Here is a 26,155-nt window from a genome sequence, read left to right as displayed (position 1 = left end):
ATGCCAAATTTGAACCTTCGAGGTCATCTGGAAGTGGTTAGAATTTGGTCTATAGGTCAGACATGTAGATTTTTGGACGTCAATATCTAAAGAACCGTTTGAGGCATATTTATGAAATTTGAAGCTGATGTATATCTTGCAAGTCTCAATACATGAGCCAAATTTGAAGTGTTAATGCACAGCAGTTTTTGAATGATGAGGAGTCAAAAGTGGCTCTAATTGGTTCGTCTAAATATACGCACGGTGCAGTCCCCTCCCTGGAACTAGGCTTAACATGCTCCCGCATGCCTATAGTGTTTGCTCAATGTTGATTTAGTCGAATTTCTCCTGAAAGGAATATGTAAGACAACAATAAAATTTCCAATTTTACAGACCTTCTAGAGCAGATGCCGTAAAAACTATACAAGATATAGAAAAACTTGACGGTCTCACCTGTAGCAAATTGAATAAGCTTTTTTTGGTTCATAGTAGTCATGTCACTAGGACGCAAAGTTTCCGAGGATTAAGCGAAAAACCGAAAAGTGGTACCTTTAAACCCCCCTCTCCCCGCCGGCTCAAGGGCTAAGGGCGGGGACTTTTGCTATGTTCACCACCTAACTAGGCTAAAAAAAGTCCCGAGGTCAGAAATTGTGTTCCACGGATTTCTCTCTACACCGTCGTTAAGGCATTCATTGACTGGACTATGACTTTTCACTTGACACACCTGATTGTATTTTGTTTTGTGTTATTTCCCTAACATCTTGATTTGATGTGTTGCCTAATTTCTTCGAAGTACTTGGAGTTTCCGTCTCTACAGATACGGCTTCGTCAGATGGGCTACTATTCGAACACTTATTATTATCGGTAGTGTTATTATTTTCATTGACTTGACTTTGATGTCTCAATAATTGAGAAGGAGAAATTCTGGCGTCAGAAGTTAGCGTTATAGTCATATCTGAATGTAGTGGAATATCAGAAGGCTTTTTGCCAAAGATTTGTGGATAATCTCTCAAATACGACGCCGTTCTTCCTTTGCTATTTCCCACAAGTAGTGGAGTGTCAGTGTCGTCTGGAGGCATAGTTGTGCAGTCATGATTACTTCTTCTATGTTCCATTAATATTTGTGAAGTAGCTGAATTTAATATTTGTGAAGTAGCTGATTCATTGCCTTCTTTAGATATGTATGCCCCAATTCGAAGCATCATTACTCCGAATTGCTCGAGAATACGATCTGAATCGCGTGGAACCATAACTTCACTGCCAAAGCATTCGTCATAGCATCCCGTATCTGACATGATGCGATTAGAAGTAGTCGATAGGGGATGTACCATAATATCGTTTTCTTCCTTAGTGTTGTCCTCAGCACTTGTGTCTGTGGCATGGCTCATTCTTGAAGAGTAGTCGGGCCTGGGTCTGAGGACGTCCGGGTTCAATGAGTGACGCTCATTGTAGCTGTAAATTCAACATCAATCTTATTTATTTCAAATGTTATCACACATTACATTACTTACAAGCCAAGGACCACATAAGGACTCTACACACTAAGCCCGTCGACAGCCCGACAGCTTGGTGTCGGTGACTTTATTTCAAAAGAATCATGACGACTTTATGAGGGCGAGGCTACTTTATGATATAATACAACTATTACTCACACATTACAAAGTAGCCGCCTTCGCAGCTGTTCCTCGCCTAGTAACGATTTTGTTCGTCGTCTTCTAACGGCTAGTTCCAGCCCATAATCATGCTCGCTAGGGGGAAGAACTACGGGGAATGTTTTAAACACTGATGCCACTTTTAGAACGTGATAGTAACTAAAAGGAGAAAAATATATTTACTACTTTATATAGCTTTTGATCTAATTGTACGTTTATTCATTGTTTGCTTACCCGTAAATAAGCATCCACATGTAAAATGAAGGCATAATGGAAATAACCTTGATGACGACAAACTTGATACAAGGTGGTCGGGCGGCACCCAAAAGGACGCAAGTGCCCAGACCGAGGGCAAGACTTGTCAATTCACACAGTAGCTTCCTTATCGCAGCCAGCAAAAGCCACGGTAGAACTAAGGTCGGACGTTCCTCCTGTTTCACAAAATATGTACATTTTTTATAACACAGTATGCAATACATATTCTACTAGACTTCGGTCAGGGTGACATTTGAAGGAAAAACTTGATGACGAAGTTTGTAGTTTGTGAGTTTATAAACTTTTTCAATACCTACCTAACCCTATTATGTTTATTTACCTACTTAGTTTACTTTCACAATCCTCGTGCGTGCTAAATTTAATATTATTAGATGAACCAGACAAAGCTAATGCATAAAAATTGCAAACTTTTTATTTACATGCTATAAAATAAATTTACATCTATTTAACTTTTTTACGAGACGCTTACAGAATCATAGATTATACTTTCTTTTACACTGTCTGCTACTTGTTGAGAATACGAACTTTAACTGTAAAAAACTGTCTGTCACATCCTATCCCTTCTTTTCTCTATCCTCTTTAACCCAAAGTCTCCACCATACTTGAAGGAGCGTTTTCAATTTATGCAGTCGGCTCTGGGTCACGAAATGCGGTCGTCAAAAAAACTCCATCTTAATTTTCCTTCTCACACCTCACATTCCTATACGCGATCTTTCACTGTTTAAGCTATCCGTCTATGGAACGCCTTGCCGATGTCTATTCGGCAATCTGAGTCACTTCCTATTTTTAAGAAGGTCTCACTTCCTCACGTTGCTACCTTAATTTCCCTACATCTCTATTCCTTTTAGCTTCTTAAAATTCCTATCTATTTTCTGTTGGCTATCTAGTTCTATTTTTGGTTCGTATCAAGAATTGTATGTGTATGTATATATTATATGCTATATATGTATGTATATATTAATATATTTCATGTATTATTTTTATGTATTAATTTGGGTTAAATTTTACACTTGTGTTTATTATTATTTATTTCATTAGTGTCGACACCGCCTTCCCCTTCATTTGTTTTAAGTAACTGTCCTCTCTATAGGTTGTCTGGAAGAGATCGCTTCATAGCGATAAGACCGCCTAATTGTACCTTATGTGTTCCTTTTCTTTCTATTTCTTTTTATGTGGTGTACAATAAAGAGTATTTATTATTATTATTATTATAAAAGCCAAGTAGATTAAAGAAAGTACCAGGAAAACAGGATAGAGGAGGACTATGTACGATGCCAGATACACGTAGACCGTGAAGCACTGCACGAGCATAATGCCCGAGATCATGGTACGCAGCACGCGCTGCACCGGCAACGACAGCTCTTCTGGCATGGTCATCTGCCATACCTGCCCATGTGAAATATGAGTTAGTAAGACGGCTTCTTACTATTTATGATATTATTATGACGAGTTAAGAATCATTTCAATTATCAGAGTGAATAGGCTAGTTGCCTAAAAAAATTTTTTTAGTCCGTAATGTTTAATATCAAAAAATATTGGACACGTATATTTTTATTTGTCAATCTAACAAATAATTACATAGTTATGGTGCGTTGAAGTTGCGCACGACGTCACAACGTGCGGCATTTTTAAGCAAGCGTTGACGTCACGGGCCTCTTCTTATGAACTTTGGGGCGCTTTATCTCTTTAAATTTTCATTAGTTTGAAAAAGTGAAAAATACGTGTAGAGTATTTTTTGATAAGTTAACTGACGGACTAAATAAAACTCTTGCTTTTTGACCCAGGCAACATCCCCATTATTGACGAATTGTTTTTTGGTAAATTTCTAAAAATCTAAGAATCGGTACAATTGGTAACCGTCCACTTTCGACCTCTGGTTTACTTAATTTGTTGCTGATGACCTCTAGTATAATCCCTTTCAAGGAATAGCTCGAGTTTCCCTGTACCTACTGTGTCCGATGTCATGTAGTGGACTTATTTAAATCAACAACAAATGTGCGTGATCTCAATAGTATCCTTGCGAGTTCAACTCAGAAGAACAATCAATCGATTAATTGACATCGTTTACTATACTCATTCATCGAACATTACAAAAGTACTTGATTGAAGAGTAGATTGTATGGATCTTTCATAAAAACACTTCGGTTATGGCACCTATCATAATACGTTTCAATGCAAGTTTAGGGTTAATTACTGAACTTTTTAGTTTGGTAGAGATAGTATCAAACCAGCATCTTACACAAAATATTCTAGACTTATATAGACAGGCTGTCTTGGAAGACCAAGAGTTTGACTTGCAAAACACATGACTTTATTAGCAAGGAAGCACCTGTTTCAAATTAGCATTGACTTTGAACAGAGTAGCGTCGAATATCGTCCGCACGAGGCCCAGCAGAGTCCACAGGCACACTTCAGACTGTAAACTCATGCCTACATAAGATAGGATATTTATCATGTTTCCTGTTTAATTAAAAATGAAATTTATTTTTTTGCTCGTTTTGACTTCCGGTTGGACATTGCTTTGATTCAATCAACTTAAATTGTTACTTTAACTACATTTTATTGTTTGAAAATATTGTTTGGTTGTTGTTGTGTATTTTTATTGGATTTTATGCCAAGTTTGAAAGCTGTCAATTGACTTATTGTTTTTACATACCTACGTGAAAACAAACGCAAAGAAATTGTTATTTTGTGTTATTCTCATACGTTGCTCTCCTATTCATGATATTTTAATTAAAATATGAAATAAATGAAAATCAGTGCAAAGTGTGGCGCTATCTTGTCCAGTAAATAAGAACAATTATTTAAAACCAACCAAACACAAGCAACTATCTTTATGGGAACAGGCATCATAGTTACTTATATACACTCTATCATTACTACTGCTATGCTTTCAGCGCCTGGCATATTTCTCCAATAAATGTTTTACTACAGCAAGTTTTCTGTGCTGTGTGAAGCGTTTTATTTGTTTGACTATTAGTAAATGTTTGCCGCAGCAGCCATAAGAAAGGTTAGAGCCGTAATCGCACGCGTCATTAGTAGAGTAGCGGAGCCGCGGCCTCCGTCCACACGCCACAGAGGAACGGAGCGATCTCGCCGGCGGACGCTCGGCACGTGTTCTTCAACTAAAGAACCACGCTGTCGTGACAAATAGATGAACTAGCTTACAGTGACCTTTTTGCGACAACTGTTTCCCATTGTGTAGTGCTGTGTTGTGAAAAATAAGTGTGTCTTTTGAGGTAACTATCGAATTTCCTTTCTTTTTTCTTATATTTTCTTCTACTTACCTAGCCGAGGAAAAACTTTATTTACACTATACGAATTTTACGATAGAAAATATAGTCCCGGAGACCTTGGTTCGATTTCGGAATAACATTACGTATATTTGGGTTGCGTCCTTACCTTGAGCGGCATGAGTCGCGGTTTATTTTTGATAATTCTCTAAAGACTCAACATCTCGTCATGTTTATCTTCGATCTGTAAAAGTCATAATTTGCTAATTACTTTCTGCTTTAACATCTTCTTAGATTAGGTGTTTGTATTAATTACGGTATAAAAGTATTTAGCTTTTCACGAGCTTAAGCTCGCTTAAGCGCGGGAAAAGCTGAACTTGTTCGTAATTTTATTCGCATTTCGAAATTTTCAGTTCAGTTGTATCAAAGTTGCAAAGTTTCCTCCTACGAACATTTTATTTGTAAACAAGCCAATATACTTAAATAAATATGTGATTATGTATTCACAAGAAGCTAACAAGGGCGTCCTAAGAAAAGTATGATGTCATTCGCGATATGCAATGCTGTATTTTATTACTTTCTGCGTAGCACAGCTTGTCGGTTACTATTTTTATACGTGTATGTACGAGTACAACAACAACACTGCAGTAAATAAATGTATAATAAGAGTCCATTTAATTTTATCTAACCAATTTTTCTGCTTCAAATAAGCTGTTCACATAGGTAATAAAATTCTTCTTGTTCAATTCCATTCAGTTCAAGTTTTCTGAACAGTCTTTATGTTTTTAGAAAATGCACAAGTAGAAGAGATAAAAACTAATGGGTGTAGCTTAATATGGTTTAGTTAAAAAATCCAAATTATGTGTTAAATCGTCGAACATAGTGTAGGTCGAAGTCATCGCGGGCGTCATGAGCCCACGCACGATTACAATACTCCAGGTGATGCACGATCACATCTCAAGGTTACAAATCGCTAAATAGGTAGTTTATATAGTAATAAAGATAAAACCTTATCATAGAACCTATTTTATTACCTTTCGATAAGATTTTACTTACTGAAACCACAGACTGAAATGGTTGAGAACTACAGAGTGAAAAAGGCGAAAAACAATAACTATCAAAAATGTTAATGTTGGTGAAGAAAATAGTTGAAAGAAGACTATTAAGTATTTTTGTGATTAACCATGATGTATTTACATATTCTACCTGTATGTAGGTATAGCTTGAGTTTGCTTTTATCGTCTTTAATCGAGTTTTTAACCGTTCCCTCCTCTTTCTTATTTTAAACATACTTTATTTATGTTATTTTATGAGTTATCACCGCTTTTATTAAAAAAAAAACCCAAAAAAGGGTTATTCCGTATTCGACCCATGACAACTCAACCCATTTCTTCACTCATCCCAAATTAGTATTCCTAGCTCAACCCATTACATTATTTCGTTATTCTACCCAAATGCATTCCTTACTCAACCCAAAGTAAATATGCCAAAAATAAGTATGGATAGCAAAACAACGTTTACTGTTTTTTCAGAAATTTAATAATGATAAATACATACTAGTATGTACATTGATTTATAATTAAATAAAAAACATCACCTACATGAAAAAATGATAGATATGAATATGTTGATTAACTAAAATAGATCAAAGATTTTATTTTATTTTAAGGTAAATACATAAACAAATTAAGAGGCTGAAAACTTTTACCGCGAGATTAGCTGTCCACATGAATACTTTTATTATTTTTCTTTTGTCATCTTATACTGCTTGAAAAAAAAAGATGAAATACAAATAATACATTTGAAATATTTGTACATTCATGAACAAGCGTCTAGGGAAAAAATTATACGCCATCGCTTGGTTATAATGATTTAATAAAAAATCACAGTCGTTTGATTTATAGTAGATTTTTAGTGGATTTATAGTAGATTCTAATTAGTTATTATTTGATTTGTGTCCTTTTGTGAAAAACGTTTTTTAAATATATTATTGTATCAGAATTTCTGCAGTTTTATTTAATAGAACGATCTTAACACAAAAGTTAACTGAGCTTAAATTTATAAAAAATATTCTGACCGTACATAAAAATCTTATATTTTTTAAGTGGTTTTAAAATTGGTTGAGCTAGGAATGTTTTTGGGGTGAATAAGGAACATAAAATTAAAAAACTGTTGTGGGTAGAGTAAGGAACAAAATTGGGTTGAGTAAGGAAAAGTAATGAGTGGGTTGAGTTGTCGAGGGTCGAATACGGAATAACCCAAAAAAAAGTCAGCGGAAACACGTGTAATAACAGAAGCGATGCGGAATTCCGATCCGATGATAGTTTAAACGCCGATTATAGTTTCCGTAGGGCTCTGTCTTAACTTTTTGTTGATAGATTCCTATGTCATATAAGAAATAAGAAAAAACAATTGGACGACGACTCATTTGTAAATAAGTAACCCTTGTATTGTAGTCAATGTATCATTCGTATTTTCTCATATTTTGTAAATTATAAGCAACGAAGAAATAATTTAAAAAAAAACATAATTCTCCATGAGACTCATCTTCGAATGCATTTCTCGGAATGGTTTCACTATACATATAATTACTAAAAAGCTTAGCTCTTCCATAATCACTATGTCACTATGTACTGTGGTAACGCCAATGAACTTACAAACCGAATTGCTAATTTCAATACAAACTAAATAAATAAACATTAGAATGTGTTTACCTCTACGGCGATTTCTTAGAGTGACATATGAAACGGTTCTGGCCGTGGTGGGCAGTCACAGTGACGAGTACGTGAGGGCACGCCGCGTTCCCGACCATACATGGAATGACTGCATATGGTGGGGCCCACATGCCTAGACCATCGCCCGTTAATTTATCCCCGATCTCCCAAGCTTTCTAACTTCATATGCTGTCGATAACGCTGTATCCGTTAACGACAATGTACACTTGTACAGTTCATGTAAGATCTGCAAAGATCCAAGTTGCAGTTACGATCAAATATCTTCAGCAGATTTGAAAACAAAAGACAAATGCCCAAGAGCATGAAAACTGAAAGCTCGTCAATGTAAGGACACGTGTGTATGACGTGTGTATCGTAACTACTAACTACCAGCGTAATTCTAAGCCCATTCGATTTATTCTCGGCTCCTATTTTCTGTAGCAAGTACTTAGGTAGTTCATAGTTTTTTAACTAATATACATATTACGAACAAAATGTATCGATGTAGTTTAGGCAGCTGCAGTTTGGGAGAAGACAGAGGAAGAAATAAATTAATATGTTTAACTAGCTTGATGTCATCACATTATGCTCCTAATAAGTAGGTAATATAAATGGGACCAAATATGTCTGCTCTATTAGGGTAATAACAATCATACCTCATTCTGTCATCATGTTTTGACCTCCTCGTAAATAAATCATCATGCCATTCATCGATGTGTCAACGTATTTACCGTTGTTGTAAGCTCTAATATGGAGGGGGAATGTAGAGTTTATTGTTACAGATGTTTTGTCACGTAGTATGTATCAATTAGAGCTTTCCCATGACGTCCATTTGACTTGAATTGATGACTTGAACTTTTTTTTGTCAGTTAATTACTGTAATTTTTTCAAGTATTTCAATAATAAAATCTACATTTATCAGCCCAATACAAAATCTAAGAGAAAAATAATCAAGAAATAGTAACTTTCTAAATTCGTCTCAATCCCCCTTAACCAAGCGTTATTGTTTCCAAATTAGTCTTCCTTAACCTTCGATATTTTGTTCAATGAGTATCACCCGATAATGTTATCAGCGGTTAGCTCTCCCTTCATGTTCCTAAATGGACATTGAAAAGAGGTCAATAGTCAGACAAATATTCGACGATGCCTCATTTGAGTAAACAAAGCAGAGTTAACAACGTGAATCTCTCATAGTGATCTAATTATCGCATTCGTTAAAATAGTTAACATTCATCTGCGCTCCCGAAGAAACGGTATCTGAGCGCAGAAATGGAATGTACGCTCAATGAATCATCATTATGTATTCTACTTGTATACTTAAACAGTTTTAAATAGATTAAAAAATAGTGTAACTTAACGATCACCTAGTGGAAAGAAAATCTACAGAAACAGGCACATTTCCTTAGAGTGGATTTACGAGCCCGAACATTCATCAATGATATTTTATCTCCGGTAATCTTCGTATATGGGGTAACCTTGTCTGAGGTAAAAGTGGACATACTGACTGGGGAGTCTCAGATAGTTAGGGTCGATTTGTATGAAGATTTTACCTTTGGGTGGATTTTTTCTGAAAATAAATAGTTAGCAAATCGTTAAAATTGTTTAGCAGTAAAGGACCATTTATGCTAAAACTATGGGATCTAAAGTCCTTTTTAAAAGTTTATCCTTCGTCCCATCCCGTTGGATGACTCGATGGTGAGTAAACTTACAAATAAGCATTAATCATGAGTCACACTTTTGTTGCTCAAGGGATTGATTACACATAACAATATTACCATCAGGGATGACGTCACGGGTGAATAACTTTTAAAATGTAAAAAATCTAATAAGTACCGATCGGCAATTTCAAGATTAATGTTACTTATTTCTCTCATTCACTCCTTTGAAGTCACATTATTTATACTCGAATCATGATTCTTCTTTGTAATCGTATTCGTAAATATATAAACCCACATGTTACATAACAGCCACAAGGTCACCTATACAGGGTGGAATTTAGTAATACCACCTGAAGGGAAAGTACTCTTAATACCTACTGTAGATAGAAAATTTTGCTCAAAGAAAACTTTCCTTTATTTTTGAAAAGAAATAGAACTGCATGAATGTTTTCTTTGATTAAAATTTTCTATCTACAGTATTAAGGGTACTTTCCCTCCAGGTGGCATTACAAAATTCCACCCTGTATACATATACGAGACCACAAATACATAAAGCGGCTTGGGAGATAGGTGTAGCTACAAATTAAACGTTTTCATTGCGAATATTAATAGCGGTCGACCTTGAAGTCTACCAGTGCCAGTGCCACAGTGAGGTCCCCGACCATATAGGGCTCGCTTGAGAATACAGTTTCGCGTAATCTGACATTGACATTGCGGCTGTGATTGCGAACAGTCATAATTGTGATGTCATTCTGTTGTTGTGGTTTGATTCTGACACATGCCTGTGTTGCCTTGCACAGCAGCTTCTTAAGAAAATGACTAAAACGATACAACTCAACCTCGAGGCTACATCACGTATACCTACTGGATTTTAATTAAAACAGATGGTAGGTACAATACTGTAACTTACACACAAAGAACAAAAAGCACATGCATAAAGTGGACACAGATTTTTTGTCACAAAGTGAGAACCATATTTACTCGTACTACGTAAGGTGGCACAGTGCTTTTCTTGGTGATGTCATCCGCCCCTTTTATGCATATTATTGACCAAGCTTCCTTCCTTACGAAAACTATACGACAAGTAGAAACAACAGCTGTCTAATTTTAGCTGCATAGCAATATTTTTACTCCATAAAAACTACCAGACCATGGCGATGATAAATGAACTGCAGGTGCATCCCATTTTCCCTGAAACAGTGTAAAATTTCATAATGAAGACACTGTGTTAGTTATGTAACTAACATCAAGAATATTTGTAGGTTGATAATAATAGAACCTACTAGTTTTATTTCAGTTCTAAGTGCATTAATCACTCATTATCAGACTCATTTTACTGCTTTGTTTGGTAGAGCTACTAGATAAGAGATAAAGAAGTCAACGAACACACAAACTAAAACCCAATGTAAAGCATTATTTATCGTCTTCTTAGCTCGGACACCTTATTGTTTACAGTTTATGGAGATGTAGGAGTATGTAAAGTGGTTTGTTGTGTGTGTGACGCGATGACGTAATGCCTTCCGTGATGCGCGAGCGCAGTCGAGCTGGCCTTCGCTGGCAAGTTAATTCTTAATACATGACTCCAACAAAGTGATAATAAAAATAGATTAATTAATATTCATAACAAGTGCTAGGCTTAGAGCAGTATAATAAAATGTCAAAAAAGGTATTGTTGTTTGATTGATTACCCACTCAATCATTCTACAAGTATCCAGGGTAAATGAAACTAAATTTTAAATTAAATTGGCGTAAAATAAATGAAATATAATTTTCCCTGAAAATCCTGAAATTTTATTGTCATTTAAATTGATATTCATTTAATGTTAATTTGCACTTTGAAATCTTGATTATTGGAGTTGGTCTCTACCGTATTTCAGATTCAAACTCTACTTACGCAATGCCATAAACTCATGTGATCTTAATTTCTTAACTCAAGTACTTATCTTAAAAATTGAATATTATACAGCATGTAGTTTATTCATTGTAAACCTAAATGTGTTAAATAACGAGGTCTGTGAGTCGGTTAATTAGTTAATGACAATGACTTTGCTCTAGCATTCCGGTTGTCCACGCGGCCTTGTGCCACGAATGCGGTCCATTCCGAAGTGGGCGTCCACTAAAAATATCTTAACAAGATCTAGTAATGTTTACGATTTGGGTTTAGTTAATTCCGTAATTAATAGGGCTTAACTTGTAACAGTGTTACAGTAGCAATAAGGTGCATTTTGTTGGTTTGGTTTGGATTCTTCACTCAGAAACAATCATAATTCTAAATTTTGACTAATCAATCTGCAAAACATGTTTACAAGCCACAACGTCATTAAGATCAACAATTATTTTATAGTTATAGTTATCTAAATCAATTTATTTATCTTTGAGCTCAGTTTTAACCCAATTCATTGATGCATAGCTAGGGTTGACAAATTTTTCCGGAAAATATATTCCATGTGATTTCAAAATGTATAATTGTATAAAAATAAGTACAGAATTAATATTAATGTATATAAATTGAGTAGAAAATTAAGAAATAATGTAATAAACAGTTTGAATTTCCGGGTTCGATTCCCGGCCGGACAGAAATTGAAATGATGAATTTTAATTTCTGTGACGGGTCTGGGTGTGACTATGTATAATATTTATGTATTTAAAAAAAAAAGTATATAAGTAGTATATCCGTTAAGCTAGCACCCATAACACAAGCATTAAGTTGCTTACTTTGGGGCTAGCTGGCGCTGTGTGAAATTGTCAAAAAAAAAAAAAAAAGAAATTGAATAAAACGCGCTACAAAAAATGAAGTTAATAACGACATCTTGTCTTTCTCTTCAATTGGCTTCCAAAAAAGTGTAGTGACGTAGTAACATGAAACCAAATCCATCTTTTCCTAAAGTTTCCGGGTGACTGGCAGCGTGCGTGCAGCCCTGTGCAAGCGCATGTGGGAACGCGCGTGGGCACAGCGGAGCGGAATGCCCGGATCAATTGCACACAGATGCTCGAGATGCACTTTAGATTTAGTTACTCGAAGATACACTCGATTGCTTGAACGATGTGAAAACAAGACGATATGGTTGATAAGTAGAGTATTCAGAGTAAATAATATTGATAAGCTTTCAGTAAAGCTTTTCCCAAGTTTTTTTTCAGTAAAGACTAAATTTAAATTATCACTGAAAAATTGAAAGTTGTTCTATTGTTAGTTTTTATTATCTATTATAAGTTTATTAAAAGTATAGAATTAAGAGATTAAGAATAATACAAATATTTTTTTATTAAACTAAATGGTGTTTGGTGTCATTATTTTATACTTGGGAGTTCCATACGAAATACAAATGTAACAAGTTCCCAACAACACTTATTAAATTACTCTTTTCACTATTTTTATCTACTTACTCTATTTTAGAAACGCTTATAGTTTATGACTCTTATCTAAAAGAGGATATTTAAGGACATTTTAATGCTGAGTACTATCGCTTTATTACTTCGTTGCTGAGTGTTTAAATTCTAAAATAAGTTATTACTATTTGAGGTTCAATAAACAGACGTAAGTACTTCTTATTGATTAAAATCCCATTACGGGAAGATTGACTACGAGTATTTTAATAATATTTACCATTGTGCGCCATTTACTAGTTATATAGTATACAAATTAATTAAGAACCTTCTTAGATCAATGTATTATTTGTAAATGTAATGAAATGTCTAATTAACTTAACAGATAACGTGTTAATTAAGGGTAATGTTCTTTTTTCAAACTCTCACGGGAAAGTTAGCTGTGACCTGAGTTCGTTTGATGACCCAACCTTGATACCTTACAGTTCCCATTGTGTGTCTGGTCCGCAGTATTTCTACGTTGGCCTTCGTGTGTCTAATGACCAGAGGGCTAGCTGCCAACAGTGCCAAGTGTCAAGCGACTAGTTCATTGACAGACCTACAAATATACTGTAGTTGAGACGCGCTTCTAAATTTACATTAGTATCCTCAGTTTATTTTACTTATAGGCTTACCTCTGATTAGCTAGAGATGGATCTTCCACTTGTAACCTTATCAGATTTAAATTCGACTAGTTTGCTGCAACAATATCTTTCATTGATATAATTTTACTTACTATACCATAACCCCCTCATTCCTCTGTGGCTAATGCGGTTGACAACTAATTTGTACTTCACAAAGACCGATTATCTTTTTCAGATACGGTAATTAAACAGTAGGTCAGTGACCGCATCTGTGGTTGATGATGCAGCCAAATTATGCGCTCAGATGCATGCTCGTATAGCGTCGCGCCCACATATGGCTAATCAAATGATTTTGTCGCTACAGAGATCGTTATCAAGGGACGCACTCCCATTGAGGCTGGGGCAGTCATCAGTCATTAAATTTTATTGAACATTTCTTACAATAGAAGCACCGCGTCAGATTTTTTTATGGAGTCAAAAACAACTCTATTTGAGCCTTTTATATTTATTACATTTCCAGTATGTACTGTGCTTTTAAGATCAGTATACAAAGGTAGAGTCACTAAAGTTACATTGGAAAAGATTAAATAGTTATGCCTTAAGGATAATTCAAGATAATAAATAAAAACTACTTGGGGGCCTTTGTCCAGCAGTGGACATCATTTAGCTGAAACGAACGAACTTTTATACTTATTAAATAATTTTAATGAACAATAGGGAGTCAGTTATATTTCTAGTCTTAACGCCTAGTTTTCCAGATTTAACATCACTTGCTTGCAGAAGAATGCTTACAAAAACGAATGAAATGGCACAAGGACACAGCTTCTGGTATTGGCTAGTGACTTTATAAACAAAGATTAATAGTACCATAACGGTTGTGCCCACGTTACGACGTACTACCATAATGACATTTGCCACAGTCATCAAGCGTTGCGTAATACTTTAACAAAGAACACTACACAATGTTTAATATATGTATTACAACAGCGACAAATAATATCTCGCGCCATTTAAAAATAAACCTTAAAGTTTTAGTAACAAGCACGTTTGTTTCCCCAGCACATATGAAGGCGTCGCACGCGTCGGGTTATGACTCTGATAACCACCCATTCTGATTTATAATGCGTGCCTTTGTATTTAGTTAATTTACGATACAAATCTGTTAAAATGGGTATGTTTAAACGCTACTGTTCAAACTAATGTGATATTTTGGTTTGGTTTAAAATTAAATTCAGATAATATGATAAATGAATTAAAACGGATTTGTGTTTTTTTTAATTTATTGATTCATATTATTGAAAATGTACATTTTATAGTACTCACTCATGATAGAGTACTGGTGGGTGAGGTTAGGCGGTGTCCATGAAATATGTAGATAGAACACAAATTGCTGTCATTGTAGCCATTACAATAATGACACTACTTTAGTGCCTTCTCAGTTTACGACCAGCAAAAGCTTTAAACGGCCAGTATTCGCAAATTGGTAATGGGTTGGAGCGTCCTTTAGCCAGAGTGCAGAGGTGGGGCGTTTGCTGATCTAATGGGGCCATAGCACACGAACTGGGTCGGTTCAGGGTTGACTGGATAGAACATCACCGCAAACCCGACAAAAAACCGCAGCAAAGATGAAATAAAGCGTTATTATTTTTCTGGCAGTGGAGCTTTTCAACAGCGCCAAGAAAAATACTACTTACCGTTATTAATATTTAAAACATCAGGTGTCATTTTACAATAACATCTAACATAGCTTACAGAGCTACATATCCCTTTATCTGTCGGAAAAACAGACTGAACCTTGATCAAACTTGAGATTTCTATCCTAGAGAACTAGAATTTAAAAGGTTAGCAGCACTTTTTAGTTGCTCCCTAACCTAACCTAACCTTTTATATCACCATTCATATATCTGTTACGGCTAAAGATAGGTGCGAANTATATGTTACGGCTAAAGATAGGTGTGAACATAAACTTAAGATTAGCCGGCTAAACTTAAGTTTATCTTCGACGAGGTGTTAATGTTAGTTTCTTCTATCTTTAGCCGGCTAAACTTAAGTGTAACCGCAGGCCCTTGGCTAAAAATGTAGAAGGAAATGGAAAAGGAAACAATGTAATAATATTTACTACTTGGACACGAAAACTTTATTAAAAAATAATCACTTTCATTACACATACTTTTATGTACCTATGTAGGTATTCAAAATTACAATTATTACAATAACAAAATATTAATTACTTAAAACAATATCTAGGTACCTATCATTAAAATAAAATAATAAGGAACCATTTGGTCATTACAGAATCTTCTGTAGGTAGGTATTTAAAATTACAAAATAAAACAAAATAAAACTTCTTCAGTGTTAATTACTTAAATAATATCTAGTCACAATTGTTAAATAATATGGAGCTATTCGTTGTCTCCCCACCGCCCCCTCAAGCCCTCCGCCGGCCTGGCGCGCCCATCGAATACATTTTTAGCCGTTTCGTTTTGGCTAATGTGCACATTAGCCGGCTAAAGATGGAATATCACGACGCAAACTAACATGTTATCGAACTTTAGCTGCTTCTCGAAGATAAACTTAAGTTTAGCCGGCTAATCTTAAGTTTATGTTCATACCTATCTTTAGCCGTAACATATCTACTTCATAGCAAGTTGGTTCGTAGGTAGGTAATCGGCGGATTTCAGAAAGGTTATGAAAATGAGGTCCCCGGATACAAAACTAGGGCAACACTGGGTAGAGTTCCGATATAGCTAGTAGAGCACATGACAGCCCTAGGTCAGGCCAATGTCAAATGATAACGGAGGGTTACCGTCGCGATGTCATATCCCGCCCCACACTGATTGCACTTGCCTACTGTACAAACAAATCTGTGTCACAATCTGTGTAGTGGTAAATTACCTGATGAGTCTAAAATGGTGATAAGTGTAACACATAGTAGCATAACTTGTAAATAGGCACAATCCATCAGGTAATTACAAAAATATGTATATACCAGGGTACACACTACACAGGTACATAAATATCAAATTAATCTAAATTGCTAAAAGATGGTAAAAGATAGAGTTAGTAAGACACATTTTCATTTATTGGTTTTAAAACGAGACAGCTAAATTATCCAATAAATAATTTGAATAAGTTTAAGGTCTAAGGGACAAATTACATTAAAGGTACAAGTAATACATACTGTTCAATAAAGGAACCTACTGAATAATATTAGAAGGAACTAGATACCAATCATCTCGGTCGGTTTTATTTAAGCTGGTTTATTTATAATTGAATGTCGGAATTACAAGAATGTTGGTTGGTTAATACTTCATTATGGTACTCTTTCTCATACCAACCGAATATTACTCCCTGCAACCATTCATATCATCTAATGGGTTTACAAAGGGCAACCTGGCCTATAATCTATTTGGTATGGCTCGGTATTAGCTAATGCAGTTAATTCTGGACTGTGAGTGACGCATTCGATCATCTGTACTACAATTGCGAAATTTTAAGCGCAGCTAAAATAGTTTGATGGAGGCATTAACGTCTTAAAACGAAGCAAGAAATAGTAGCCCTAGTTTATGAACAAGATACAATTGCAAATGCAAATTGTAAGGAAGCACATTTTGTATCAATGAAATAGAAATAATTCACAGTGTCCTTTATTAACACTATCAGAAGCATGAATATTGATCGATCAATATTTTATAGAGCTGCAAGGATTTTGAGATACCTAAGATATCTGTTTACTTAGGTACGCGGTGTCATATACTTTTCTGTTTTTGTAGGAACCGAGACAATATTTTACCTGACTTGTGTCAAGTGGGTAGGTACCTAGAGTCCACTCATTATTTAAGTAACTAATTAGTATTCTTATTCGAAGGTTATTTGGTGCACTGCTGACTGAATTCACTAGACTCGATTATACTCATAATTAAAAATCAAGTCATCATTTATGACGATTCTCAAATTTTCTCAGCTTCTATAATACTACGCTTTTTCTAAGCTAGGACACCAAGAACAATTTTACTATCACTTCAAACGTTAGGAAGTACAAGGAAATTAGGTTAATCTCCAAGTTCCCGATGACTGCGCAGGAGTTTGCCTGGCTGACGGACTCAAACAATGACGTCGTTAATCTACCTTCATTGCGCCATTCATTAATGCAAAGAGTTGAACTGCGCAGTTTAGTATCTACGAGTATTTACTGTTATAATTAATTTATTGGATGCCCTTGTTTGCACATTTTGAGAATATTTTAAAGATATGGTTGAAACTATGTGATCATAAAACCTCGGACAATTAGTTGATTGTCCGAAGTTTTATTTCCGAGGTTTGAGTGCAAATGCCACACCTGAGAATACTTTTTAGCTCAAGACTGTATACAAATACAACTCTCAAGAAATCGTATTTTTGTGATACAACATCAAAGTAAAATCATGATGAACTCAAAAATACTCATTATTTTATAACTTACATAATTTTTCAGCACGAGACGCGAGAGATTTTGGCAGATTTTTTAAATATCTTGCCTACGTTATTTTCAACCAAAATAATGAGGTGTCCCCATGGCGTAGCAAAAATAGCCCACCGTCAACTCAGTCAACAAAGTCTAAAACCGACACCTTGCAGTTTCGTTGCGTGAGCGGATGCCGGCCCACCGGCCACACCGACGATGTTTTACTGTCTTAAAATATGTCCATTACCTTACAGAATGAAAGACTGTGCCCTGTTAGGCACATGCCTAAAAGCAACTATTTCTCTTCACGCACATTGTTAAATAAGTTTTATAGATTCATAATTCCTTTTGAATTACGTTTCAAAGGCGATTGAGAATTAACTATGTCTAGGGTTAACGAAATACTAAAAAAAAGAAGCTTACAAAGCTCTAATTTACCAAAATAATCTGTCTCTACCATACTCGTAATACAGTTGCATAGGATTAAACGTATTCTTTACGATTGAGTTAAGATAATCACTTGTTGATACACACACGTGGCGATACTAATTATATGTAGTACCTACTCATTACTAAGTCCTCTGATTCGTATAATTCTAAGTCAAATAAACATCTCAGACGTTTTGTACACATAAAAACAGACCGTGTCGAGACTGGTAATCCAAACAAGTCTAACGAGATAATGTATCCGAACATCTAGCGTTTCACATGGCGGGCCGTGTGAACAGCAAACGAAACCCAAACTTGTGGCCCGGAACATAACGGGCTGGGCAGTTTCGGACGCCCACCACAACGACCACACAGACTCGCACTATCATACTCGCTTAGATACACGAGAACTCTATCTTTATATTTTGACATTCAAGTCAGTCAGTTTACACAAACTAAAAAGTAGGTTCTCAGCCATGAAACCGCCTAGGTTAATACGCTATTTAATTAAGTTAATATTAGTAGCTCTGTACATTGAGCGTAAATAGATAAATAGGATATAAAACAATACTACTTTAGGTATTCCGGCTCAGCCCCTCGTACTAAGCTAATGCTTGTGTCACGAGTGAGCTCACCACAATAGTCGACCGAACCCGTGTTCCCCGGATCAAGAGTCGGCCAGTCCGACCCCTCACCGTTCGGTTATCGTAGCTTCAAAATATAATATGTTTATAACATTACCTAAACTTCTTTCTTTTTCTTCCAGAGGACATGCGGCGGTGATACGCAACCCTTAAGTCTGATAGTATACCTTGCCAGCCATCATGAAGCGCCTCCAGAAGTGTTGTTGTTGCGCGTCCACGCGATCGGGCACCCTGATCACGGCGGTACTGGGCGTAGTGCTCTCTATAGTTACCATCATCACCGTATGGGCCGTGGAGAGGCACAGGGTCTCGTTCAAAACCTTCATCTTCGGCGAAGACTTTGATAGGAAGCTTCTAGCTCTAGACAGTATGTAAACTTTTATATTGTTTTTTTGTGTCAATGAATTGCTTATTTATTGTCAATATACCTGACTCTGATTATTTTGATAAAATTAACTTTCCAATATGTTTGGATAATTAACCAACTTTTAGGTACCTAATGTTTTGGTCAGGCAATATTAAATCTATTTTTGTCTCTTTCCAGTTCCGAGAATAATATTAACTATCAACTTATGCTTTACCATCCTGATCTGCATTCTTCTGTTTGTTGCTGTGCAGAAGGTAAGAACAGAATAATTTTCAACTATCTCTGAATGTTTTACATTAATACAATCATGACTTAAGTCCATATTTTATTTTAATTGCAATCTCAGACGTCATTTTCGGTAAGTTTAAAGTAAATTTGAAATCAAAATCATCAAGTTTATAGAAACAACAGACATAAAAAATCATACTTATTAAACACTCTAGCTCTAGTATGCACCTACTCTTGAATAAGATTATTGTCAAGGTGTAGCGTAGGCGCAAATTAATGGAAAAGCGATTCTTATTTGTGTAATTTGTTAATAACTTTACATACAGTTGTAGAAATCGTAAAGATTTCCATTATGTATAACAAGGTAGATATTGCAATATACGGCGTATATTACAATAACTGCCTTGTTATGTATATTATACGCGTTGTGAAGATTTTATTATTTCTCTAATATTTTCTTTCACTAATACAGAGAAGATCATGGATGATGCTGCCGTGGGTCGTGCTGGGCATCGTGCTGGCTATCGGCCTGCTGATCAGCGTCCTGCACACCTCCATCTCCTTTTACATCCACGACACCAACGATGAGGAGGAGAAGTACAACTACAACATACTGGCCACGATCATTCTCGTGGGAGGAATCATTTATTTATGTAAGTTTTTTACTTATCTTAATTTTTACGTATTTTTATATTGATGATGATGCTTTAGCAGCAATCTACTACTTTAATTGTTGTTCTATACAGGGTGTTAGGTAAATGGGTATATGAGCCGACATTAGCCCGTGTTAACGTGGGCATATAAATTGTATGGTGAAGTCAAAAAATTGATATCTTCATTTTAATTATTTTAATTTTGATGCAAATCGGATTTTATAATATTTATTTTGTATGAAAATTTAAAAAATTAAAATGATGATATCAAATTTCTGACTTCACCATATCATTTATATGCCCACGTTAACAGCCCAGCTAGTGTCGGCTCATATACCCATTTACCTAACACCCTGTATACTGTGCAGATGAACTTTAAAGAATTATTATGATAAATCCATTTCAGTAGAAATGTTGGAGCTAAATTCAATCTGAAATTTCAGTATTTCAGTCTTAATTTGTATGTACTGTACTTGGCCTAACCTACTGAAGACTGAATGTTTTAACTTTGTTACTCGTATTAAATAATATTCTGTAAATAAAAAGTATTGACTCTACACTCATTTCCACTTATTACGTCACTTGCTTAACTTATGTATTTTTCTAATATTCCCAATGATTATTTTCAGGTGTGTACCTGTACCTTTGGGCGGTGGTATTCAGTCATTACCTGGACGTCCGTGATGAAGAAGAGCGCGGCAGATACCGAAAAGCGCCCTACAGACGATAGAAAACATGTTTTAGCTTTTAGAAGTCTAGTTTATAAATTGTGCTAGCGATGAATCACCGCTAACAGGAGGAGTGTTCTGAATAATTTTAATCTATGTCTTTTGATGTATGTTTTAATATGAATCACCTCTCGATCTAATAGAATCTTAAGCCATATCTATGCCAATTCTTAGTGAATTAGCAATGATTTGATTTTTAAGGGACTTTTACGAAAATAAACTGCCTATAACGTTAAATCCTAGTTAAGTTTTCCGATACTCAGTTAAACAGTAATAAATTTTAAATAATGCGAATTATGGATTTTAATAATAACTACTAAATAAGCCTTGTCCTTAATTGGTAGGTAGGTATTATTTGGACGACACGGTAATTTCAGGTAATTTGGAGTAAATAATTAGTTTGAAATGTCATGGGTTGACTTTATTAGTAGGGAATTATATTTACAATAAATAAGTATGAGTAATTTCTGCAATCGGTTACTTTTTCATGTGTGCCTCTTGGGCTTTTGTTGCAATTCAACAAAACAAGCACAATTTTTGACAAATAAGATATTTCCCTAAGTAATAATATTTTAACACTTCAATGGTAGTCTACACAACTTAATCATAAAAAGTAATAAGGTAGGTTACATTATTATTTATTTAATTGTTATTAACTTATTTTTATATTTACATTGAATGTTGAATGATGATAATAAATGTCTATACTTATAATAACACTGAAATTTTATTCAACGAAGAATCATAACAATTTTCCGATCATCTCTTATAGCAGAAAAATTAGTAACGTGTCTGATCATTAGCAGTAAACGTTAGTCAGTAAGGAAGGTCACAAAATGAAACTGTAAGTTAAAGACAAATGAAATAACGTAGTACCTATTAATAAATGAACATTTTACGTGGATTGACCTACTTAATTCTACGTCAGCATAAAATGCACTGTGTGCCTTATAGCATGACTTAAAACAACCATCAAGAGAGCACTCGGATGGTCATCGCAAAGAGAATGTAACACATTACAACGCCATTTCAAGAATGTACTTTTATCTTGATAATTAAATCTATTTTTATTTCGCATTATTCTGGTCCGATTAATTTCAAAATTGCGAAATTCTTTCATGCAGCCTTCTTCATTCACCCAGCTTAGTGCTTTAGTAAACCAGTGCTTACGGTGAAACTCCTCATACCCCATCATTGCACACAATGCGACTGAAAAGAATTAAATGAATTAGTTATTTGTCTATCTTTGTAGATCTAAAATCAACATCGAAATGGCTAAATTGAGACAAAAATAAAACTGAAAAACACCTAACTCAATAATCTTTGTACCAAGTTTCTCACAGTTTCAGCTTGAAAATCCGCTTAACTATGAGACGACCCTCTTTCCCATAATTCATAGACTACAGTGGCGTAAGCAACAAAGCAGAGGAGGTACGTACTATGCTCCAAAAATAGATCCCTGACGAAAAATCCTCTTCGTGCTAGGTATACAGCCTCTCGATACATAAATGCACACAACTTATCAATTTCTCTAAGGTCAGCTTCTTCAGATTTAATATAGCATTTTCTGATTTTCAAGCGAAAAAATATATTGAGCAATCTGCAAGAAAAATATTCCAATCACGTTAAGCTAATACGTAAATATGAAATCAGAAGATGAAAAATGATGAGCTATTGATAAAATGAATGTGCGAATCAAAGATAATTACTCTCCGAGCTTTTGAGTAATTACCTACAGAAATATGATATTTTGTGTTGTCTTACCGATGACTTAAAGAATAAGCAACAGATGGTGGCGAAAGTATACGATGCTCACAAAAATCGTCTACTAGACATTGTTGTGTGGAAGTAAAATCATATGGCTCTCGGTTAAACGCGACTTGAGACATACAATTATCTGTAAATATAGTTTTTCAATTAATTAAGTAGCAACCACCCCATAAACTTTATTGTTAATGGAAAACAAAACAATTTTTACCAGAATCTTCCAAACTTATAAAGTACTCTGACATAGCTTGCACAAACTCTACAAACTTTTCCTTGGGTAGAGTCCCCTCATCGATTTCTTTGATGTGCTCATTCATAAATTCATTACTTAGGACCCAGGGATTTAAGCGATTTCTGTTGAATTCACTAATGCTATTTACCAGAATAGTATCGTCTTGAAACAGTTTTGATACTGAAATGTTGTAAAAAGCAATACTCAGTAGGACACTAAAAATAGTTTCTCTCTGCTTAAAAATAGTTTGTAGGTAATAATTTAATTCTTTCAAATACTGAAATTTTAGAGATCCGCAATAAAAATTATTAATGTCCGTTAAATCGCTTAGCCCAGGTACTAATAGTCAAGTATGAATACCTAAAGCATCAGACGGTAGTGTTCCCGGTTTAAATTCGTTTATTATGCCTGACAATTCATTCAAAGCGGAATGAGGAATACGATTTTCAATAGCCCATGTTCTTATTTTTTGCGAAAGGTTAAATAATTGTCCAAATTAAAATTGTATTCACTATCACTAGAACTGCAATCATCACACTTAGTCCAGTAGAATTAGCTTTTAAATCGGAAATAATTCCTACAAAAGATTTTATTGTTTTAATGGCTTCATTGGTTGCCCATTAAGACTCTCCTAAGTTTTCGACTTCGACGGAGTTGTGCTTAAGTGGTGGGGGTCCCCGAAAGAGGCATTTTTTCGGTTTTCCGGTTATACCGCGTAAAGGACTTACCCTATTAAAAAGTGGTCTTCATGACGGTTGAAGGGCACTTAATCCTGCATTGAATAAGACCAAATTAATATGTTTTGGACAAACCGTTCTCGCGCTAATGTTCGGCAAAGTAGAAAATATACGTATAATTAATGACCCTCTCCACGTCCAATGGTTTGTTACCCACAGGCTTCCAAGTCTTGAAAAGGGCCACCTCAACCAGTGTAACCCTATCAAGGCTTACGAGCTTGATACGCCTATCCTTGTTCGTCCCAGCCATTCCTTAACTGCGGTTGCTGCACCTCTTCCNTCTAGGCAACATCGAGGTTCGGAAGCATGTATTGTATTAGAAAACACAGTTTCTACGCCAAATATTGCTTTATATGATTAGTTTGATTTATTGTGAATTTAATTTAGACAAAACAAAAACAATTAGAGATGATAAAATAGTACAAAATCATAAAACTTCCGTCTTTGTTATTCTCATTGCGCGTCATCTTGGCGTCTGACAGAAATATGGATATGAAATCACTCAAAACTCAGTCGACGACCGATTTACTAGTGTTTTGCTGAACTAAGCTTTGTAACAAAATCAAATGATTTGCACAAAACTTATTATTTGGTGCTGTAGAAATATTCAAAGTGGCTGTTGCTTAAAAGCATCACTGCCAAATGAAGGGTTAAGGCGACCCTTTACAAGGCTTGGAAGCATGTGGGTAACAAGCCATTGGACGTGGAGAGGGTCATTAATTATACGTACATTTTCTACTTTGCCGAACTTTAGCGCGAGAACGGTTTGTCCAAAACATATGAATTTGGTCTTATTCAATGCAGGATTAAGTGCCCTTTAACCGTCATGAAGACCACTTTTCGATAGGGTAAGTCCTTTACGCGGTATAACCGGAAAACCGAAAAAACGCCGCTTTCGGGGGCCCCCACCACTTAAGCACAACTCCGTCGAAATCGAAAACTTAGGAGAGTCTTAATGGGCAACCAATGAAGCCATTAAAGCAAAAAAATCTTGTAGGAATTATTTCCGATTTAATCAATTTTTGTGTTTAATTCTACTGGCCTAACTCTGATATCTGTATATTTTGAAGGGAACTTTCAGGTTCAGGCATAATATTTTCCTCTGCATCATGTACAGAACCACCATGAACAACTAAAAACAGGCTTGGGGAAAAGTGTAATAGAATATCACATTCACATTCATGTTTAGTTTAAACAAATAAGAGTAGTACTTGTGCACAAATAAACTGCTATTGATGTTAATGGACAACACATATAGTCCTTTTAACAGCCTACAGTGCACATGCGAACCATTGAAACACTTTTGTAAAGATAGTAAAAAAAGGTTATTTTAATTACCTATCACAAACAAGTCCTACTACAGCTACTAGCTGTATAACAGTCTAAAACAAGTAAACATAACAGCCTTTGGCTTTATAAATGACCACGTGTATTCTATTTAAATGCTAGCTCTATAACATCGTACAAGTAGGCCGTTCAACGGCGGTTGCCGTATCTCTACCCTCCTATAATGCTCTTAGTCAGACGGCTGACTAAAGGATAGTTATTAGAGTATTATAACACCAACAATCGTATAAAAGTATAACTCTACACTCCTATAAGTCCCTTAGACAGGTATAGGTGTAATTAATTGCAATAATACAGCTTATACATCACGAGTGAACTGTACTAATGCTTTAAGTACACATTGGAACTAAATGTGTACTCTTAAATGGAGTAAAATGCTACTTGGGAAGTAAGTAATAGGTACATTTTTCTCACCCCTGAATTCAAGATCTGTCCAATCGTAAAAGGCATTGAGATAAATGTAATGTGACACAATATTTTCCGCATCGTTTATTATTTGCTTTATATGTTCTATATGAGAACTTTGCAGCTTACCTCGATAATCAAGTAGGGTCCTTCTCAAAAGTGCTGTGAAATTAAACGCATCTTTAATTAACAATTAGGTAAGTAAAAATCATTTAAATCAATCATAGGTATAATTTACTTGTTGACGAAAGAAAAGATAAGTTAGTCGGGTGTCTTTTAATTTAATGAAAGCGTTTAAGTATATTTTGCACAGTCGCCACTTACATTTTGAGAAAAACAAACATACGGCAGCATTGCAATCTGTTGAATTCGGAAAACGTCCAAAATATTTTACAGATTTTCGTAAATTATTTATATACAAATTTAGATCTCGTAACGTAGACTTAGCTTGATCTGGATCCAAGAATTGAATGGGAAATTTCTCTCCCGTGTAGTTTAAATTGACTTTAATAATTGTTTTGTTGTCACGTTTTTCACTTATTACAAAGTTAATGGTATAAATTAATGATACTAAATGTTTAAAGGTCACCATTTCTTATTACGTACTACAATGCAGCGAGACAACACGTAACTATTGCTTTGAAACAAACGGTTGAACCAAGGAAATCAATTATATCGTCGATTCTTTTTAATTTCTTTTCTATTACTAACCCAT

At 35.2% G+C, this 26,155-nt stretch overlaps 3 protein-coding genes across 4 annotated transcripts; 1 reads left to right on the top strand and 2 right to left on the bottom strand.

Annotated features, from left to right (window-relative positions):
* Positions 1 to 678: 678 nt before the first annotated feature.
* Positions 679 to 5,455, bottom strand: LOC114363208 (uncharacterized). 2 transcript variants are annotated; one of them, XM_028318867.1, is made up of 5 exons: positions 5,310 to 5,455; positions 3,147 to 3,293; positions 1,866 to 2,062; positions 1,632 to 1,790; positions 679 to 1,431 (listed from the first exon to the last, which is right to left on the bottom strand). In XM_028318867.1, the coding sequence occupies exons 1-5, from the start codon at positions 5,319 to 5,321 to the stop codon at positions 681 to 683; spliced, it is 1,266 nt and encodes a 421-aa protein (XP_028174668.1). In that variant the 5' UTR covers positions 5,322 to 5,455; the 3' UTR covers positions 679 to 680. The 2 variants fall into 2 exon arrangements, with proteins under 2 accessions (XP_028174668.1, XP_028174670.1); XM_028318869.1 differs by lacking the exon at positions 5,310 to 5,455 and adding an exon at positions 4,775 to 4,862.
* LOC114363209 (uncharacterized) lies at positions 4,953 to 21,551 on the top strand. Its single transcript, XM_028318870.1, has 5 exons — positions 4,953 to 5,146; positions 19,099 to 19,343; positions 19,521 to 19,597; positions 20,044 to 20,224; positions 20,854 to 21,551. The coding sequence occupies exons 2-5, from the start codon at positions 19,157 to 19,159 to the stop codon at positions 20,952 to 20,954; spliced, it is 546 nt and encodes a 181-aa protein (XP_028174671.1). The 5' UTR covers positions 4,953 to 5,146; positions 19,099 to 19,156; the 3' UTR covers positions 20,955 to 21,551.
* Positions 21,443 to 26,155, bottom strand: LOC114363196 (uncharacterized). Its single transcript, XM_028318849.1, has 6 exons — positions 26,152 to 26,155; positions 25,450 to 25,620; positions 22,931 to 23,131; positions 22,717 to 22,864; positions 22,392 to 22,552; positions 21,443 to 22,161 (listed from the first exon to the last, which is right to left on the bottom strand). The coding sequence occupies exons 1-6, from the start codon at positions 26,153 to 26,155 to the stop codon at positions 21,872 to 21,874; spliced, it is 975 nt and encodes a 324-aa protein (XP_028174650.1). The 3' UTR covers positions 21,443 to 21,871.

The sequence above is a fragment of the Ostrinia furnacalis genome, unplaced genomic scaffold (assembly GCF_004193835.3).
Source record: "Ostrinia furnacalis isolate ACB-3 unplaced genomic scaffold, ASM419383v2 OfSCF7018, whole genome shotgun sequence".
In the NCBI taxonomy this organism is placed as follows: Eukaryota; Metazoa; Arthropoda; class Insecta; order Lepidoptera; family Crambidae; genus Ostrinia; species Ostrinia furnacalis.
The sequence above is the reverse complement of the archived record's forward strand: the minus strand, read 5'-3'. Positions and strand labels throughout refer to the sequence as shown.

Bases quoted from the DNA above. Each gene is read 5' to 3' on its own strand.
- LOC114363208 (XM_028318867.1), bottom strand. The intron at 1,791-1,865 runs GTAAGCAAACAA...TTCTCCTTTTAG, and splicing joins ATGTGGATGCTTATTTACGG to TTACTATCACGTTCTAAAAG. The intron at 1,432-1,631 runs GTGAGTAATAGT...TTGAATTTACAG, and splicing joins AGGCGGCTACTTTGTAATGT to CTACAATGAGCGTCACTCAT.
- LOC114363209 (XM_028318870.1), top strand. From the start codon at position 19,157: ATGAAGCGCCTCCAGAAGTGTTGTTGTTGCGCGTCCACGCGATCGGGC. The intron at 19,344-19,520 runs GTATGTAAACTT...GTCTCTTTCCAG, and splicing joins GAAGCTTCTAGCTCTAGACA to TTCCGAGAATAATATTAACT. The intron at 20,225-20,853 runs GTAAGTTTTTTA...GATTATTTTCAG, and splicing joins GGGAGGAATCATTTATTTAT to GTGTGTACCTGTACCTTTGG.
- LOC114363196 (XM_028318849.1), bottom strand. The intron at 22,553-22,716 runs GTAAGACAACAC...TTTTTCTTGCAG, and splicing joins GCTTATTCTTTAAGTCATCG to ATTGCTCAATATATTTTTTC. The intron at 22,162-22,391 runs GTACGTACCTCC...AATTCTTTTCAG, and splicing joins GGATCTATTTTTGGAGCATA to TCGCATTGTGTGCAATGATG.